The following is a 16,911-nucleotide window of genomic DNA, read 5'->3' as shown; positions in this document are numbered from 1 at the left end:
GTCCCAATTACAGTGGGGCAAAAAAGTATTTAGTCAGTCAGCAATAGTGCAAGTTCCACCACTTAAAAAGATGAGAGGCGTCTGTAATTTACATCATAGGTAGACCTCAACTATGGGAGACAAACTGAGACAAAAAAAATCCAGAAAATCACATTTTCAGTTTTTTTATCATTTTATTTGCATATTATGGTGGAAAATAAGTATTTGGTCAGAAACAAAATTTCATCTCAACACTTTGTAATATATCCTTTGTTGGCAATGACAGAGGTCAAACGTTTTCTGTAAGTCTTCACAAGGTTGCCACACACTGTTGTTGGTATGTTGGCCCATTCCTCCATGCAGATCTCCTCTAGAGCAGTGATGTTTTTGGCTTTTCGCTTGGCAACACGGACTTTCAACTCCCTCCAAAGGTTTTCTATAGGGTTGAGATCTGGAGACTGGCTAGGCCACTCCAGGACCTTGAAATGCTTCTTACGAAGCCACTCCTTCGTTGCCCTGGCTGTGTGCTTTGGATCATTGTCATGTTGAAAGACCCAGCCACGTTTCATCTTCAATGTCCTTGCTGATGGAAGGAGGTTTGCACTCAAAATCTCAGGATACATGGCCCCATTCATTCTTTCATGTACCCGGATCAGTCGTCCTGGCCCCTTTGCAGAGAAACAGCCCCAAAGCATGATGTTTCCACCACCATGTTTTACAGTAGGTATGGTGTTGGATGGATGCAACAGTATTCTTTTTCCTCCAAACACGACAAGTTGTGTTTCTACCAAACAGTTCCAGTTTGGTTTCATCAGACCATAGGACATTCTCCCAAAACTCCTCTGGATCATCCAAATGCTCTCTAGCAAACTTCAGACGGGCCCGGACATGTACTGGCTTAAGCAGTGGGACACGTCTGGCATTGCAGGATCTGAGTCCATGGTGGCGTAGTGTGTTACTTATGGTAGGCCTTGTTACATTGGTCCCAGCTCTCTGCAGTTCATTCACTAGGTCCCCCCGCGTGGTTCTGGGATTTTTTCTCACCGTTCTTGTGATCATTCTGACCCCACGGGGTGGGATTTTGCATGGAGCCCCAGATCGAGGGAGATTATCAGTGGTCTTAAATGTCTTCCATTTTCTAATTATTGCTCCCACTGTTGATTTCTTCACTCCAAGCTGGTTGGCTATTGCAGATTCAGTCTTCCCAGCCTGGTGCAGGGCTACAATTTTGTTTCTGGTGTCCTTTGACAGCTCTTTGGTCTTCACCATAGTGGAGTTTGGAGTCAGACTGTTTGAGGGTGTGCACAGGTGTCTTTTTATACTGATAACAAGTTTAAACAGGTGCCATTACTACAGGTAATGAGTGGAGGAAAGAGGAGACTCTTAAAGAAGAAGTTACAGGTCTGTGAGAGCCAGAAATCTTGATTGTTTTTTTCTGACCAAATACTTATTTTCCACCATAATATGCAAATAAAATGATAAAAAAACAGAAAATGTGATTTTCTGGATTTTTTTTCTCAGTTTGTCTCCCATAGTTGAGGTCTACCTATGATGTAAATTACAGACGCCTCTCATCTTTTTAAGTGGTGGAACTTGCACTATTGCTGACTGACTAAATACTTTTTTGCCCCACTGTATTTTGAATGGAGCTAGGGTTCCGGTTCAAGTTTGGATACAGTTCTGATACCTGAACTGAACTTTGGAATACAATTTGGGTCGTTTACCAGAACACAAACATCTATGGGTCTGCTCATCCCTAGAGATAACTTGTTTTCACCTGACAATCCCTTTAAAATGTCCATCTTCTCCAGTCACTTGTGAATACATGCAATATTTTCTCAAAATATATTCCACTGCATTGGAAATACTTATGGTATACATAGTATATATAAATGGTTGTGGTGTGTACCAGATGCTGCAGCAGTGTCTAAGAATAGATGTAAATGGAAGGGTTAAAGTCAAGGTCAGGATATGTTCATACCCAGTTTGTTGTATATCATGGAAAGATCCACAGGGACCCTTCTGCATGAGGGTTGCCAAAACATTGTCCTTTTGTCGTCTTCCTAATTGCTATATATCAACTGTATTGAAAAGCACAGTTTACATAAAAAGTAGCCCACCACAGAAGTATGCCATGTAGTATAAGCCTATGGGCGATGTATGCTGGCCGCTGTGTGTCTATACAATGACGTTAGTGAGTTCCATTGGAGGTATATATACCGTATGTGTCCAAGCTAAGAGCATTTCTTCAGCTTTCTGTAAAATTGTGCACAGGGTTTGAGAGCCTTAATGTCATCTACAAGTAGAGTGAAAAATAGTGGTAAGAAGCCATGTGAAATGTAGAGTACCTGATATTACAGGAAAATAAATTCTGATATTTCTGGACTAACTGCAACATGGGTAATTATTTTACATATTTAACAAGTTTTTATTATTTTACTTTCTCATTACATTATTTTGTTTTTCAGTTCTTTTTACAACATATTGATATGTACTAATGATAGTAATTTCAAAACCCTAAAAATAAGTTGTATGTCTGAGATAATATTTAATTAATTTTTTAAGATAAATAAGGTTGAGTTTTCGTAGTACTTTTGTATCACTTGAATGACTTTCTGCATATCTTTAGTAAAATGTAGACTGGAGACTGAGGTTCCATCTGAAATGCTGTCATGACCATTGGGTTATATTAAATTTTACAAAACAAAATAAATATGAAATATGCTGTATCACTGGACAGGGCCTGATTCACTATTGCATTTGCACTATTTTTTAGTCTAGTTCTTGGTGTTTTTAGCTTTTGGTTTTGTGCCATATTGTTACTTTAATTTGCACCTTTTTTAAGTCTATCGTATTTTATGTGTTCTCCTGTTTTTGTTTATTTTTCACAAATATGGGGGTAGCTGCTTTCCAGATCTTTACCTATTCGTCAATTGTGATTTTTGGAAAAGTCGCTACATTTTTGCACAAATGTACTGCAGTCCTTACTACTTTTATGAATGCATGCAATTTTTGCAACATTTTAGTGGAACTTGTGACTTATTTTCTCCAGTTTGAAGAATGTGACGCAAATATGTCATGGAATACCACAAGATAAAAAAGAAACGTCACTTAAAAAAACAGCAAATGCTGAATCGGGCCCTTAGTCTTGTTCCCCATAAGACCTCTAACTCCTAAAGCTGTGTTCATACCATGTTTGTCCTTTACTTTAGTAGGATATATTATTGAAGAAAAAAGTATACCTCTTTCTTATAAAAAAGTCAATTGTGTACAGTTACATGTTTACGAACACAAAGAATGAAGAAATTAGTTAGAGGTTTTTGGAGCTTATAAAATTATAGAAATATTTATCATTTTGATTAAGTTACATCGCTCTGTGCTGCACCTTTGTTTTGAGGCTGACAGGGCTTGTAGAAGGTGGGATTATCATGTAAATTCTTCTGCCCTTCAATGACAAGCTAAAAGTTAGCCCTTTTCACCCAACACAGATCTGTTGCTGAGAGATCTCCATGCTGCTTAGTTTTTCACTAGACTTTGCATCTGCTGCCTAGCATGAGATACCAGTCCCCTGCATAGCCAGAAAGGAAGGAGGTGAGCCACAGAGCAGAAAGGCAAATCATTTAAGTATTGCATATCACACAGCAGGGATAAGTATCAGAAGAACACATTTAACCCCTTTAGCCATAAGAAAAAAATGTGGTATGACTTTAGCCCTAAAATTGTTCTTTAGCCACAATAAATAATTGATAAACTGGCACTACTATGGGCAAATAATCTGACATTTGCTGTACTTTTTTAAAGAGTACCTACCGTTACCGCTCTTGCTCTTTTTTTTTACAGGATCATAGGACATGGGAAACTTCTACAATAAAGGAGCTAGCATGGCTTGTTTGTTGGAAAAACCCTTTAAAGAAGTATAACACCTAGCACGACAAATACCCATAGTAATTCCAGTTTTTTAATTGTTAGTCTAGACCACTGTTCCCCAACTCCGGTCCTCAAGAGCCACCAACAGGTCATGTTTTCAAGATTTCCTTAGTATTGCCCAGGTGATAATTGCATCACATTCACAGGCAGTAATTCCAACACCTGGGCAATACTAAGGAAATTCTGAAAACATGACCGGTTGGTGGCTCTTGAGGACCGGAGTTGGGGAACACTGGTCTAGACAACAATACCTGGAATGTAACTAGCTTATGTTTGACACATAGTGGTCTAACAAGGAAAGGGAAACAAAATACCAATGGTAATACATTCTGCGTTCTTGTACAGAGGCAGCAGGCAGATTTATTTTGTGTGGTACAGTATAACAAAATTAAATATGGTTTATTTTACACATTTTTTCATCATGTCCATTATACCATTCATTTACACTGTAAAAAAAAAAAAAGTGCTGGCTAAAAAAAAAAGAAAGAAAAAGAAAAATCAACAGTTTCCAATTATGTTACACAAACTTGTCAAAAACCTCTTTCATTAATGTACTCTGTCTTCAAATTATTTACACTTGCTATCATGCAATGAACAGCTCTCCATACTCCTACAGGGCTCCTAAAGGGCAACTCTCTCACTTCCTGACCGTTCTGTGGCAACAGATATGCGTAACAGACACAAGAAATGTATGGACTGTGTTTGGATTTCTAAAGTAAAAGAACATCATAGCCAAGTGCACACTGAGAGTCTGAAGGCACTTTACAGCTTCATCTGTTTGCATTTTGAGTTTTTCTCCAGGTAAAAAAATAAATGCGTCTTTGGAAAAGTCATAAGAACTCCTTTTGTTCCTGCAAAGCTTATATAAGACAGGAGCTCATCTTCATGTTCTACATGCCAGTTTTCACTGATCTGTCCAGTATGACTGGCATGTAGTAGAGGTCCATCACCAGTGTTTATCGTCTAGATTGCATTGCTATCCCTGGTAGACATGATTATTTTACGAAATGGTGTTTTGAAAGTGCAAATATGAAGATTGCTTTGGTCGCTTGCGTAGGTTTGCGATGTTATCTGCAGGCACAAGACTCCACTGTCATGTTAGGGTATACTTTGAGCACAACATTTTTGTTTTCATCAAAAAAGAGAATGCTGAGAGAAGACATCTTCTCTGGGACACAGCAGGGCTCTGGGATACCAGGAACCACCCCAACAGCTCGAACAATACTCTGTATAGTGGCATGATTTGATGGCTTCAAAGACTGTATAAAAAAAAGAAAAAAAAAATCAGATTTAGTAGTGTCCAATGTAAGATAATACATTCAAGTAAACATTTTTTTGGTCTCTTTTAGAAACCAACTTGTATCTAAAATGAGGAGACTGAAAATAAAACACATTGCCTTTTTTGTTTGCTTGATGTGTGCTAAAATAAAGATTAAAGAATATGGACACCTTCAGAGTATTTGTTTGCTTTAAAGATTGTGACTGAAAACCATATTAGCAATTGGCCTACATGAAAAAATTTGCAACATTTTTCTTCTTTAGCTATTGTGTTGCATTATCTATTGCTGGATGCAGAGTTGGCTGAAAATTCATCAGAGAACTTGTTTCAATTGGAAGATTGTAACTCCTGTCTTTTATCTGAACTCCTGCGTGTTTATTTAGGACCACAGGCCACATAAAAGTTTAAATGAACTTTGTGGACATAAATCAGCTCAGAGGTAACTCAGAAATAGGCAGAAAAGAGTTACAAACCTCAGTTAAATTCTCTACCTTGGAAATAAAAAAATACTATATTTCTGTCATATTTAGTCACCCTCTGGTGCTCTTCATTTTCCTCATCCACTTTGATTGGCAATCGATTCCCCTGGCTCAAGGATGCAAATGCACAGGAAGAAGCATAGTGGTAAGCCTAAATTGCACCTTTCCTGCCTTTCCTTTCCCACAGCACATAAAAGGCAGGATAGATGTGGCTTAGACTTACCATGCCATAGAGGTGGCCATCTTGGAAGTAGGGGATATAGAATGCCAATCTGAGGAAACTTAAAAGAAATGGAGAGCATCAGGTAAGATGACAAACATAACAATCAAATAATCACTTTTCAGTACCAGGGTGGAGGGTTGCTTTAACAGACAGCAATGTGCATGGAAACAGAAAGCTTGTAAATGCCAAAATATCTGACATTTTTAATGGTATCCCAATTTCAAAACAATGATAATTTTTAGCCAAAAATTCATGCCCTTTAGCATTGCTTAAAGAGTCGGACTTTTGGAACGGGAGTTGGTGTCCATTTTGGTGGAGTTGGAGTCGGTATTAAATGGACCGACTCCAAAAATATATAGTATAGTAAGTTGGGTACAGTAGTTCAATGCAGTATGTGCTGAATATTTTTTCATAAGATGAAATGAAATGTTCTATAAATGTCTGTTGTGTTCCTGATCTAAGGATCTCGGCTTTTAGTTGAGATGAATGTGTGCTGCACTTTAAGTACATGCTCAGTAGTGAAGATCCTCCTCTACAGATCAGAGGATAAAGGCGCTGGGAAGGAATGCCTGCATTCATCTCAGAACTGCTAGAGGGAACAGGAAAACAGGGTTAAGGCAAGTAAGTAGCTTGATTATGGTATCATAATGGTGATGAAAAGCCAGGTGTTATCATTTTACTACAGTAAAATTAGCACTTAAACATAAGCCATGTATGAGGGAGTCAAAGACATTGAGGAATCAAAAGTTTGGCTACAAACATGTCCATATCTTTAAAAATTCTTTTCAACAGAATTTAGATTTCCTAATATATTGGGTATAGGAATTATTATTATTATTATTATTATTCATTTTTATAGCGCCATTTATTCCATGGCGCTTTACATGTGAAATACGGGTCAAATATAGACAAATACATTAAACATGAGCAAAAAACAAGGCACACGGGTACATAAGGAGGGAGGACCCTGCCCGCGAGGGCTCACAATCTGCAGGGGATGGGTGATGATACACTAGGAGAGGGCAGAGCTGGTTGTGCGGCGGTTCAGTAGGTTCAGGATCACTGCAGGCTGTAGGCTTGTCGGAAGAGGTGAGTCTTCAGGTTCTTTTTGAAAGTTTCTATGGTAGGCGAGAGTCTGATGTGCTGGGGTAGAGAGTTCCAGAGTATGGGGGAAGCACGGGAGAAGTCTTGGATGCGGTTGTGGGAAGAAGAGATGAGAGGGGAGTAGAGAAGGAGGTCTTGAGAGGATCGGAGGTTGCGTGTTGGTAGGTACCGGGAGATCATGTCACAGATGTATGGAGGAGATAGGTTGTGGATGGCTTTGTAGGTCATTGTGAGGGTTTTGAACTGGAGTCTCTGGGCAATAGGAAGCCAGTGAAGGGCTTGGCATAGGGGAGAGGCTGGGGAATAGCGGGGAGACAGGTAGATTAGTCGAGCAGCAGAGTGTAGGATGGATTGGAGTGGTGCCAGAGTGCTAGAGGGGAGTCCAGAGAGTAGGAGGTTGCAGTAGTCGAGGCGGGAGATGATAAGGGCATGCACTAGTGTTTTTGTGGTGTCACGGTCAAGGAATGCGCGGATCCGGGAAATGTTTTTGAGTTTGAGGCGGCAGGAGGAGGCAAGGGCTTGGATATGTGGCTTGAAAGAGAGGGCAGAGTCGAGGATCACCCCGAGGCACCGGGCGTGTGGGACTGGGGAAAGTGAGCAGCCATTGACATTGATGGATAGGTCTGGTGGAGGGGTAGAGTGAGATGGGGGAAAGATGATGAATTCTGTTTTGTCCATGTTCAGTTGTAGAAAGCGAGCAGAAAAGAAGGCTGAAATAGCAGACAGACAGTGCGGGATTTTGGTAAGTAAGGAGGTGAGGTCAGGTCCGGATAGGTAGATCTGCGTGTCATCAGCATAGAGATAGTACTGCATACCGTGGGATTCTATGAGCTGTCCCAGACCGAAGGTGTAGATGGAGAAGAGTAGGGGTCCTAGAACAGAGCCTTGAGGAACACCGACTGACAAGGGGCGAGGTGAGGAGGTGGTGTGGCGGAGGGAGGAATGCAAACTTGCATATATTACTATACCATAGTCCAATGTCAAGCCAGCCTTCACAGCAGCCAACGAATTGGCCAAGTAGCAGATTTTACTTTACAAAGTTTTACACTCTGTAATGTAATTTTAACGTAAGGAGATCTGCTGCTCAAAAGGCACGATCCAAAGTTCACGGCTAAGGAAAGACGTACCTATCAGTTCTCTCATAAAATGTACTATTATAATGCGAGAGCTTGTGATGACAGTTGCAGGCAGGAGTATCTAGCTGAGCTCCTCTACTACTCAATATGGTTGTCATTAACCCTGGAGGCTTAAAGGGAACCTGTCACCCCCTTCAAGCATTTGTAACTAAAAGAGCCACCTTGTGCAGCACAAATGCTGCATTCTGACAAGGTGGCTCTTTTAGTTATGATGCCTGCACACGCTGAAATAAACGTTTATAAAATGTGCCCCCTCATACCCTGAAATCACCAGGGAGGCCAGTCTTTCCTTCCTAATCAGACGCAACTCCGGGCCTGTGCGCGCCGGGTGCTGCCTCCTCTTGCAGCATTATCGTCTCCGGCGCCTGCGTATTTAGTTTTTTTTGGGGGCATGCGCAGTTGCGCTGCCCTTTGTATTTACAGCGCAGGCACTGGGGACGATAATGGAGCAAGAGGAGGCGGCGCCCGGCGCGCACAGACCCGGAGTGACGGCTGTGCTGCCTCTGATTAGGAAGGAAAGTCCCACCTCCCTGGCGATTTCAGGGTATGAGGGGGCACATTTTTTAAATGTTTATTTCAGCGTGTGCAGGCATCATAAAAGAGCCACCTTGTCAGAAAGCAGCATTTGTGCTGCACAAGGTGGCTCTTTTAGTTACAAACGCCTGAGGGGGGTGACAGGTTCCCTTTAATATAGCTGAAATACCAGGCATTGTGCATCCAGAGTCTGATCTCTAATGTAACTTTTTGTTTATTGAAGTAACCACCAGCTAATATCACGTGCACACTCCGTAGCTGTGAGACAGATGGATGCCATTTCTAGGATGCCCTTTCCAGGTCTACAATATTATAGTGTTTGAAGACACTGCACTTGGACCAGTACACAGAAGCGTGGCTATACTCTTGTATAGTGGGGAAAAAAAGTATTTAGTCAGCCACCAATTGTGAAAGTTCTCCCACTTAAAAAGATGAGAGAGGCCTGTAATTGACATCATAGATAGACCACAACTATGAGAGTCAATATGAGAAAACAAATCCAGAAAATCACCTTATCTAATTTGGCAAGATTTATTTTGCAAATTATGGTGGAAAATAAGTATTTGGTCATTAACAAAAGTTAATCTCAATATTTTGTTATATATCCTTTTTTGGCAATGACAGAGCTCAAACGTTTTCTGTAAGTCTTCACAAGGCTGGCACACACTGTTGGTGGTATGTTGGCCAATTCCTCCCTGCAGATCTCCTCTAGAGCAGTGATGATTTGGGCCTGTCGCTGGGCAACACAGACTTTCAACTCCCTCCAAAGGATCCTATGGGGTTGAGATCTGGAGACTGGCTTGGCCACTCCATGACCTTCATATGCTTCTTACGAAGCCACTCCTTCGATGCCCTGGCGGTGTGCTTGGGATCATTATCCCAAGCACGATTCACACCGTGACTGTCAAGATCCCTCAGCCGCTGCCCACAATATGTCACGGATTGGGGTGACTTTAAACCAACAGACGGCTATCACATGTGCAGGGGGCTTATCCCAGGTATCCCTCCACTGCCACAATGTGATGAAAAAACACACACGAGGCTATTGACCTCTTAGTTTACAGCAGGGGCTTATTCTAGGTATCCCACTGCTCTTCAATATACCATGAACTGCAGGGATTTGTGTCTATCCCGCTTACAGTTCCACTTAACACTTGCAGCTCTCTGGCGCCCCCCTTACTCTCAGGTCAGATTAGGTACTGCACCTGGGGTAATTAGTCGCCAGAAACGCTGCCTGCTATGTACTGGCTATTGGGAACACTGCAGCGATGCGATAACTACTCCCACTCAGGCAGGAACAATAATTATCAAGCCGCAGTCGCTACAGGGACCCCCAAAAGCCGGCACACGGTCGCTGCCACCAGCTCCAATTGAACGGGTCTGGAGCCAACCCCCAAAATAGTAGCGTAATTCCCTTCAGAGACAGGGTACGTATTTAGAGCAGGAAGGACGAACTAGTATTAAATATGATACCCCATAAATGATTTTTAGGCAGTGTTTATAAAATATTTTACAAAGATGTTACAAATGAGACAATTGCAAATATGTACAAGGTAATTATGAAAATAAAAGGATTAAAGGAAGAAACGATAACACTCACATTTCTCAGATCATTGCATGGCAGTCAGCCAGACATCCCAGCTCATTGGATGTGCTGCTCAGGGCTCACAGGAAAAGAGAAGAAGAAGACGACAGAGCAGGTGGAGGCGTTGGTCTGCTCCTTTCACCCAAATGTACCTTCCAAGTTATCCCCCAAGTACCCTCACTTGTATTCCCTTCCTTTGAGGTCCATGCTGTCAGATTCTACGTCCCCTTCTCCATGCGAGTGGCGGTGGTGTATCGTCCTCCCGGCCCCTCTCACCAGTTCCTGGATCATTTTGCTACCTGGCTTCCACACTTTCTCTCTTATGACACCCCCACCCTCATCATGGGTGATTTCAATATCCCAATTGCTTCTCCCCTCTCCCCATCTGCTTCTCACCTTTTATCTCTAACCTCCTCTTTCGGCCTCTCGCAGCATACTAACTCTCCAACACATGATGATGGAAACTCCCTTGATTTGGTCTTCTCCCGGCTTTGCTCACTGGATGATTTCACAAACTCCCCTCTCCCGCTCTCTGACCACAACCTTCTTTCATTCTCTATCAAGAACTGCCATCCCGCTCAGGTCATCCCCACTTTCCACACTTATAGAAACATACAGGCCATTAACACCCAGAAACTTATGAAGAACTTGCAGTCTTCATTGGCCCCAATCTCCTCCATCTCTTGTCCTGATTCTGCTCTGAAGCATTACAATGAAACCCTGCAAAGTGCCCTGGAAGAAGCTGCACCTCCTATACATAGAACAACTCGGCACAGACGGCGACAACCGTGGCACACGCTGCAAACACGTTTCCTGCAGCGGTGCTCCAGGTGCGCCGAACGTCTGTGGAGAAAATCTAATCTGCCCGAAGATTTCATCCATTATAAGTTCATGTTAAAAACATACAACTCTGCCCTTCACCTCTCCAAACAAACCTATTTCAACACCCTCATCACCTCGCTGTCCAATAACCCTAAACGTCTCTTTGACACTTTCCGGTCCCTACTCAACCCAAGAGAGCAGGCCCCAACCACAGATCTCCACGCTGACGATCTGGCCAATTACTTCAAAGAAAAAATTGACCACATTCGACAGGAAATCATTTCCCAATCTCTTCATACCAAGCACTGTCCTCCCTCCCCCACTACATCTAGTTCACTCTCTGACTTTGAACCAGTTACAGAAGAAGAAGTAAGCAGGCTCCTTGCATCTTCTCGCCCGACCACTTGCACCAGCGACCCCATTCCGTCGCATCTCCTCCAGTCCCTTTCCCCGGCTGTCACCTCTCACCTAACAAAAATATTCAACCTTTCCCTCACTTCCGGTATTTTTCCCTCCTCATTTAAGCATGCCATCATACATCCACTACTTAAAAAGCCCTCCCTCGATCAAAATTGTGCCGCTAATTATAGACCTGTCTCTAATCTTCCCTTCATCTCTAAACTCCTGGAACGCCTGGTCCACTCCCGTCTTACCCGCTATCTCTCAGATAATTCTCTTCTCGACCCTCTTCAATCTGGTTTCCGCTCTTTACACTCTACTGAAACTGCCCTCACTAAAGTCTCTAATGACCTACTAACAGCTAAATCTAATGGTCACTATTCCATGCTAATTCTCTTGGATCTCTCCGCAGCATTCGACACTGTGGATCATCAGCTCCTCCTCACTATGCTCCGCTCCATCGGCCTCAAGGACACCGTTCTCTCTTGGTTCTCCTCCTATCTCTCTGGCCGATCCTTCACTGTTTGTTTTGCTGGTTCCTCCTCCTCTCACCTTCCCCTTACTGTTGGGGTTCCTCAAGGATCAGTCCTAGGCCCCCTCCTCTTCTCTTTGTATACTGCCCCTATTGGACAAACAATCAGTAGATTTGGTTTCCAGTACCATCTCTATGCTGACGACACCCAATTATATACCTCTTCTCCTGTTATCACGCCGACCTTTTTAGAAAACACCAGTGATTGTCTTACCGCTGTCTCTAATATCATGTCCTCCCTCTATCTGAAACTGAACCTGTCAAAAACTGAACTCCTCGTGTTCTCTCCCTCTACAAACCTACCTTTGCCCGACATTGCCATCTCTGTGTGCGGTTCCACCATTACTCCAAAGCAACATGCCCGCTGCCTTGGAGTCATCCTTGATTCCGAGCTTTCATTCACCCCCCACATCCGATCACTGGCTCGCTCTTCTTATCTGCATCTCAAAAACATTTCCAGAATTCGCCCTTTTCTTACTTTCGACTCTGCAAAAACTCTTACTGTCTCACTTATTCATTCTCGTCTGGACTATTGTAACTCTCTACTAATTGGCCTACCTTTTACCAGACTCTCCCCGCTCCAATCTGTCCTGAATGCTGCTGCCAGGATCATATTCCTCGCCAACCGTTACACCGATGCCTCTACCTTGTGCCAGTCATTACACTGGCTACCCATCCAATCCAGAATCCAGTACAAAACTACTACCCTCATCCACAAAGCACTCCATGGCTCAGCACCACCCTACATCTCCTCTCTGGTCTCAGTCTACCAACCTACCCGTGCCCTCCGTTCTGCTAATGACCTCAGGTTAGCATCCTCAATAATCAGAACCTCCCACTCCCGTCTCCAAGACTTTACACGTGCGGCGCCGATTCTTTGGAATGCACTACCTAGGTTAATACGATTAATCCCCAATCCCCACAGTTTTAAGCGTGCACTAAAAACTCATTTGTTCAGATTGGCCTACCGCCTCAACGCATTAACCTAATTATCCCTGTGTGGCCTATTAACAAAAAAACAACAACATAATCACATTCCTCCATCATGTTCTCATACACTTTATGCAGTTAATAGCCTCTGTGTCTGTACTGTTACATACTTAGGCAGTTAACTGGTTCATGCAGCTTTACATGAACACCCGAGCCTTACACTATGGCTGGTCCAAATAACTAAAGCAATTGTTACCATCCACCTCTTGTGTCTCCCCTTTTCCTCATAGATTGTAAGCTTGCGAGCAGCAGGGCCCTCATTCCTCCTGGTATCTGTTTTGAACTGTGATTTCTGTTATGCTGTAATGTCTGTTGTCTGTATAAGTCCCCTCTATAAGTTGTAAAGCGCTGCGGAATATGTTGGCGCTATATAAATAAAATTATTATTATTATTATTATTATTATTATTATTATCATGCTCAAAGACCCATCCACGTTTCATCTTCAATTTCCTTGCTGATGGATGGAGGTTTGCACTCAAAATCTCACAATACATGACCCCATTCATTCTTTCATGTACATGGATGAGTCGTCCTGGTCCCTTTGCAGAGAAACATGCCCAAAGCATAATGTTGCCTCCCCCATGCTTCATAGTAGGTATGATGTTCTTTGGATGCAACTCGGCATTCTGTCTCCTCCAAACACGAGGCGTTTTGTTTCTACCAAACAGTTCTACTTTGGTTTCATCAGACCATATGACATTCTCCAAATACTCTTCTAGATAATCTAAATGCTCTCTAGCAAACTTCAGATGGGCTCAGACATGTACTGGCTTAAACAGGGGGACACGTCTGGCACTGCCTGGCGGTGTAGTGTGTTACTGATGGTAGCCTTTGTTATAGTGGTTCCAGTTCTATGCAGGTCATTCACTAGGTCCCCCCGTGTGGTTCTGGGAGTGAGATCTTGCGTGGAGCCCCAGATCGAGGGAGATTATCAGTGGTCTTGTATGTCTTCCATTTTCTTATTATTGCTCCCACAGTTGATTTCATCACACCAAGCTACTCGCTATATTGCAGATTCAGGCCTCTCTCATCTTTTTAAGTGGGAGAACTTTCTCAATTGGTGGCTGACTAAATACTTTTTCCCCACTGTACATGGATTTTATTGTCTAGGAGCTAAGTCAATTGGTTGGACATTGTGTTTGGTTTTAGGAAACCTGGACAAAGAAGAATTAATTCATGATACAGTGGACTATACAGACCAAGACTAAGTAACTCTAGACAGCTGAAAACTAGTTAAGGCTGTGTTCCCACAATGAGTTTTTGGTGAGTATTTGAAGCAGTGAATTTTTATTGAGTCAAAAACGCTATGTTCACACGTTCATTATTTGATCAGTTTTTACCTCAGTATATGTAAGCCAAAACCAGGAGAACAATCAGGGGAAAAGTATAATAGAAACACATCACCACTTCTGTATTTATCACCCACTCCGGGTTTTGGCTTACAGATACTGAGGTAAAATACTGACCAAATACTGAGGTAAAATACTGACCAAATACTGACCATCTGAACATGGCTTTATACAGTTCCAGCAAAGTGGATAGGATTGATAGAAAGCTCATGCCATACCCGCAACATGTCAATTTCTCTTTTGGGTACGCTGAGTTGCATATGCAGAATTTGCCCATAGAGTTGCATTAGATGGGTAAAATCCGCAGATAAAAATCACACATGCGTTTTAATGAGTTTCTGCTGCACGAATGCATAAAAAATTCATGTAATCGGCACATGATTGTATCAATAAAGTTTTATCATAGCTAAATGCCAGGAAGCAAGAGATGCAGCCAAGAGGCCCATGATCACTCTGGATGAACTGCAGCGATCTACAGCTGAGGTGGGACAGTCTGTCCATAGGACTACAATCAGTCGTACACTGCACAAATCTGGCCTTTATGGAAGAGTGGCAAGAAGAAAGCCATTTCTCAAAGATATCCATAAAAAGTGTTGTTTAAAGTTTGCAACAAGCCACCTGGGAGACACACCAAAAATGTGGAAAAAGGTGCTCTGGTCAGATGAAACCAAAATTGAACTTTTTGGCAACAACGCCAAACGATATGTTTGGCGTAAAGGCAACACAGCTCATCACCCTGAGCACACCATCCCCACTGTCAAACATGGTGGTGGCAGCATCATGGTTTGGGCCTGCTTTTCTTCAGCAGGGATAGGGAAGATGGTTAAAATTGATGGGAAGATGGATGGAGCCAAATACAGGACAATTCTTGAAGAAAACCTGTTGGAGTCTGCAAAAGACCTGAGACTGGAAAGGAGATTTGTCTTCCAACAAGACAATGATCCCAAACATAAAGCAAAATCTACAATGGAATGGTTCACAAATAAACGTATCCAGGTGTTAGAATGGCCAAGTCAAAGTCCAGACCTCAATCCAATCGAGAATCTGTGGAAAGAGCTGAAAACTGCTGTTCACAAACGATCTCCGTCAAACCTCACTGTGCTCGAGCTGTTTGCCAAGGTAGAATGGGCAAGAATTTCAGTCTCTCGATGTACAAAACTGATAGAGACATACCCCAGTGACTTGCAGCTGTAAGTGCAGCAAAAGGTGGCGCAACAAAGTATTAAATTAAAGGGGCGAATAATATTGCACGCCCCACTTTTCAGTTTTTGAATTTCCACAAAAATTTTAAATAACAAATAAATTTCGTTCAACTTCACAATTGTGTTCCACTTGTTGTTGATTCTTCACCAAAAATGTACATTTGGTATCTTTATGTTTGAAGCATGATATGTGGGAAAAGGTTGAAAAGTTCCAAGGGGCCAAATACTTTTGCAAGGCACTGTATTTAAGTTGTTACAAGGGGGTCCCCATGGTTACCATGGTACCCTGAGGTCATGTGATGACCCTAGGGAACGGTGGCCTGTGAGATCCAGTAATAAGTCGGCTCTCACAGGCAAGGTTAGTGAGACACTGACAGTCTCATACACTGCTGTACATGCTGTACACATAATTGGTATCGACACATCCAGAACGACTCGCTCTATAAAACTGGAAAGTTATTTATTCCGTTTGGCGAACACAGTAAAATAAATTAGAAAGAAACACGCCAAAAATGTCACTTTTTCATCATACTGACTACAAAAAAGTGAATAAAAAAAGTGATCAAAAAGTCATATTTTTACAAAATGGTACAAATGAAAACGTCAAATCGTCCTGCAAAAAACAAGCCCTAATATGGCCAATTCGGCAAAAAATAAAAAAGTGTATGATGATGCAAACCAAATTCATTTTGCTAAAATATTGTTTTTAGTGTGTAAAAATAGCAAAGCATAAAAAAACCCATAAATCTGGTATCGCTGTAATTGTACCGACCAGACGAACTATTCAATCTTATCACTTTTACCGCACAGTGAACGGCGCAAAAAATAAAAACAATAACTGAATTTCTGGGTTTTATTCATTCTGTACTGAAAAATCTGATTAAAAGCGATCAAAAAATGTGATGTACCCCAAAAAAGTACCAGAAAAAAAATCTGCAACCAGTAAAAAAATAAGCCCTTATGCAGCTCTGTTCGCCAAAATATAAAAGTCACAGCTTTCAGAATGTGGCGACAAAAAACCCCCACTTTTTATAAAAAAGCATTTTTAATGTTTGATAGCAGAAAAACCTAAAAAAAAAATATAAATCTGGCATCACTGTAATCGCACTGACCCGAAGAATAAATCCGCCTCATCACTTCTACCGCACAGTGAACCATGCAAAAATAAAAACAAGATTTACTCTTGTACTGCTCTCTATTTGATCATTCTAACTCCCAAAAATATCAAAACAAGGCTTGGCTCACATTTATCCTGTTTTCTCCACTGACAGCTTATGTCGGGGTTTCTGTGTAAATTCCTCAAAAACCGCGATTCAGACAAAATCCATATGGAACCACTCACTTATGAGGCAGATGGAGTCACTTTGGA

At 42.0% G+C, this 16,911-nt stretch overlaps 1 protein-coding gene across 2 annotated transcripts in view; it reads right to left on the bottom strand.

The window, feature by feature from the left end:
* Nucleotides 1-4,108: 4,108 nt before the first annotated feature.
* The window catches only part of BMP3 (bone morphogenetic protein 3), a 186,869-nt gene continuing 174,066 nt past the window's right edge, over nucleotides 4,109-16,911 (bottom strand). For both annotated transcript variants that reach the window (XM_077274580.1, XM_077274589.1), the window contains exon 3: nucleotides 4,109-5,165. In XM_077274580.1, coding sequence (XP_077130695.1) covers nucleotides 4,974-5,165 — 192 coding nt within the window. In that variant the 3' untranslated portion in view covers nucleotides 4,109-4,973. The remainder of the gene's footprint in view (nucleotides 5,166-16,911) is intronic.

Source organism: Ranitomeya variabilis, chromosome 1 (assembly GCF_051348905.1).
Source record: "Ranitomeya variabilis isolate aRanVar5 chromosome 1, aRanVar5.hap1, whole genome shotgun sequence".
Taxonomy (NCBI): domain Eukaryota; kingdom Metazoa; phylum Chordata; class Amphibia; order Anura; family Dendrobatidae; genus Ranitomeya; species Ranitomeya variabilis.
The sequence above is the reverse complement of the archived record's forward strand: the minus strand, read 5'-3'. Positions and strand labels throughout refer to the sequence as shown.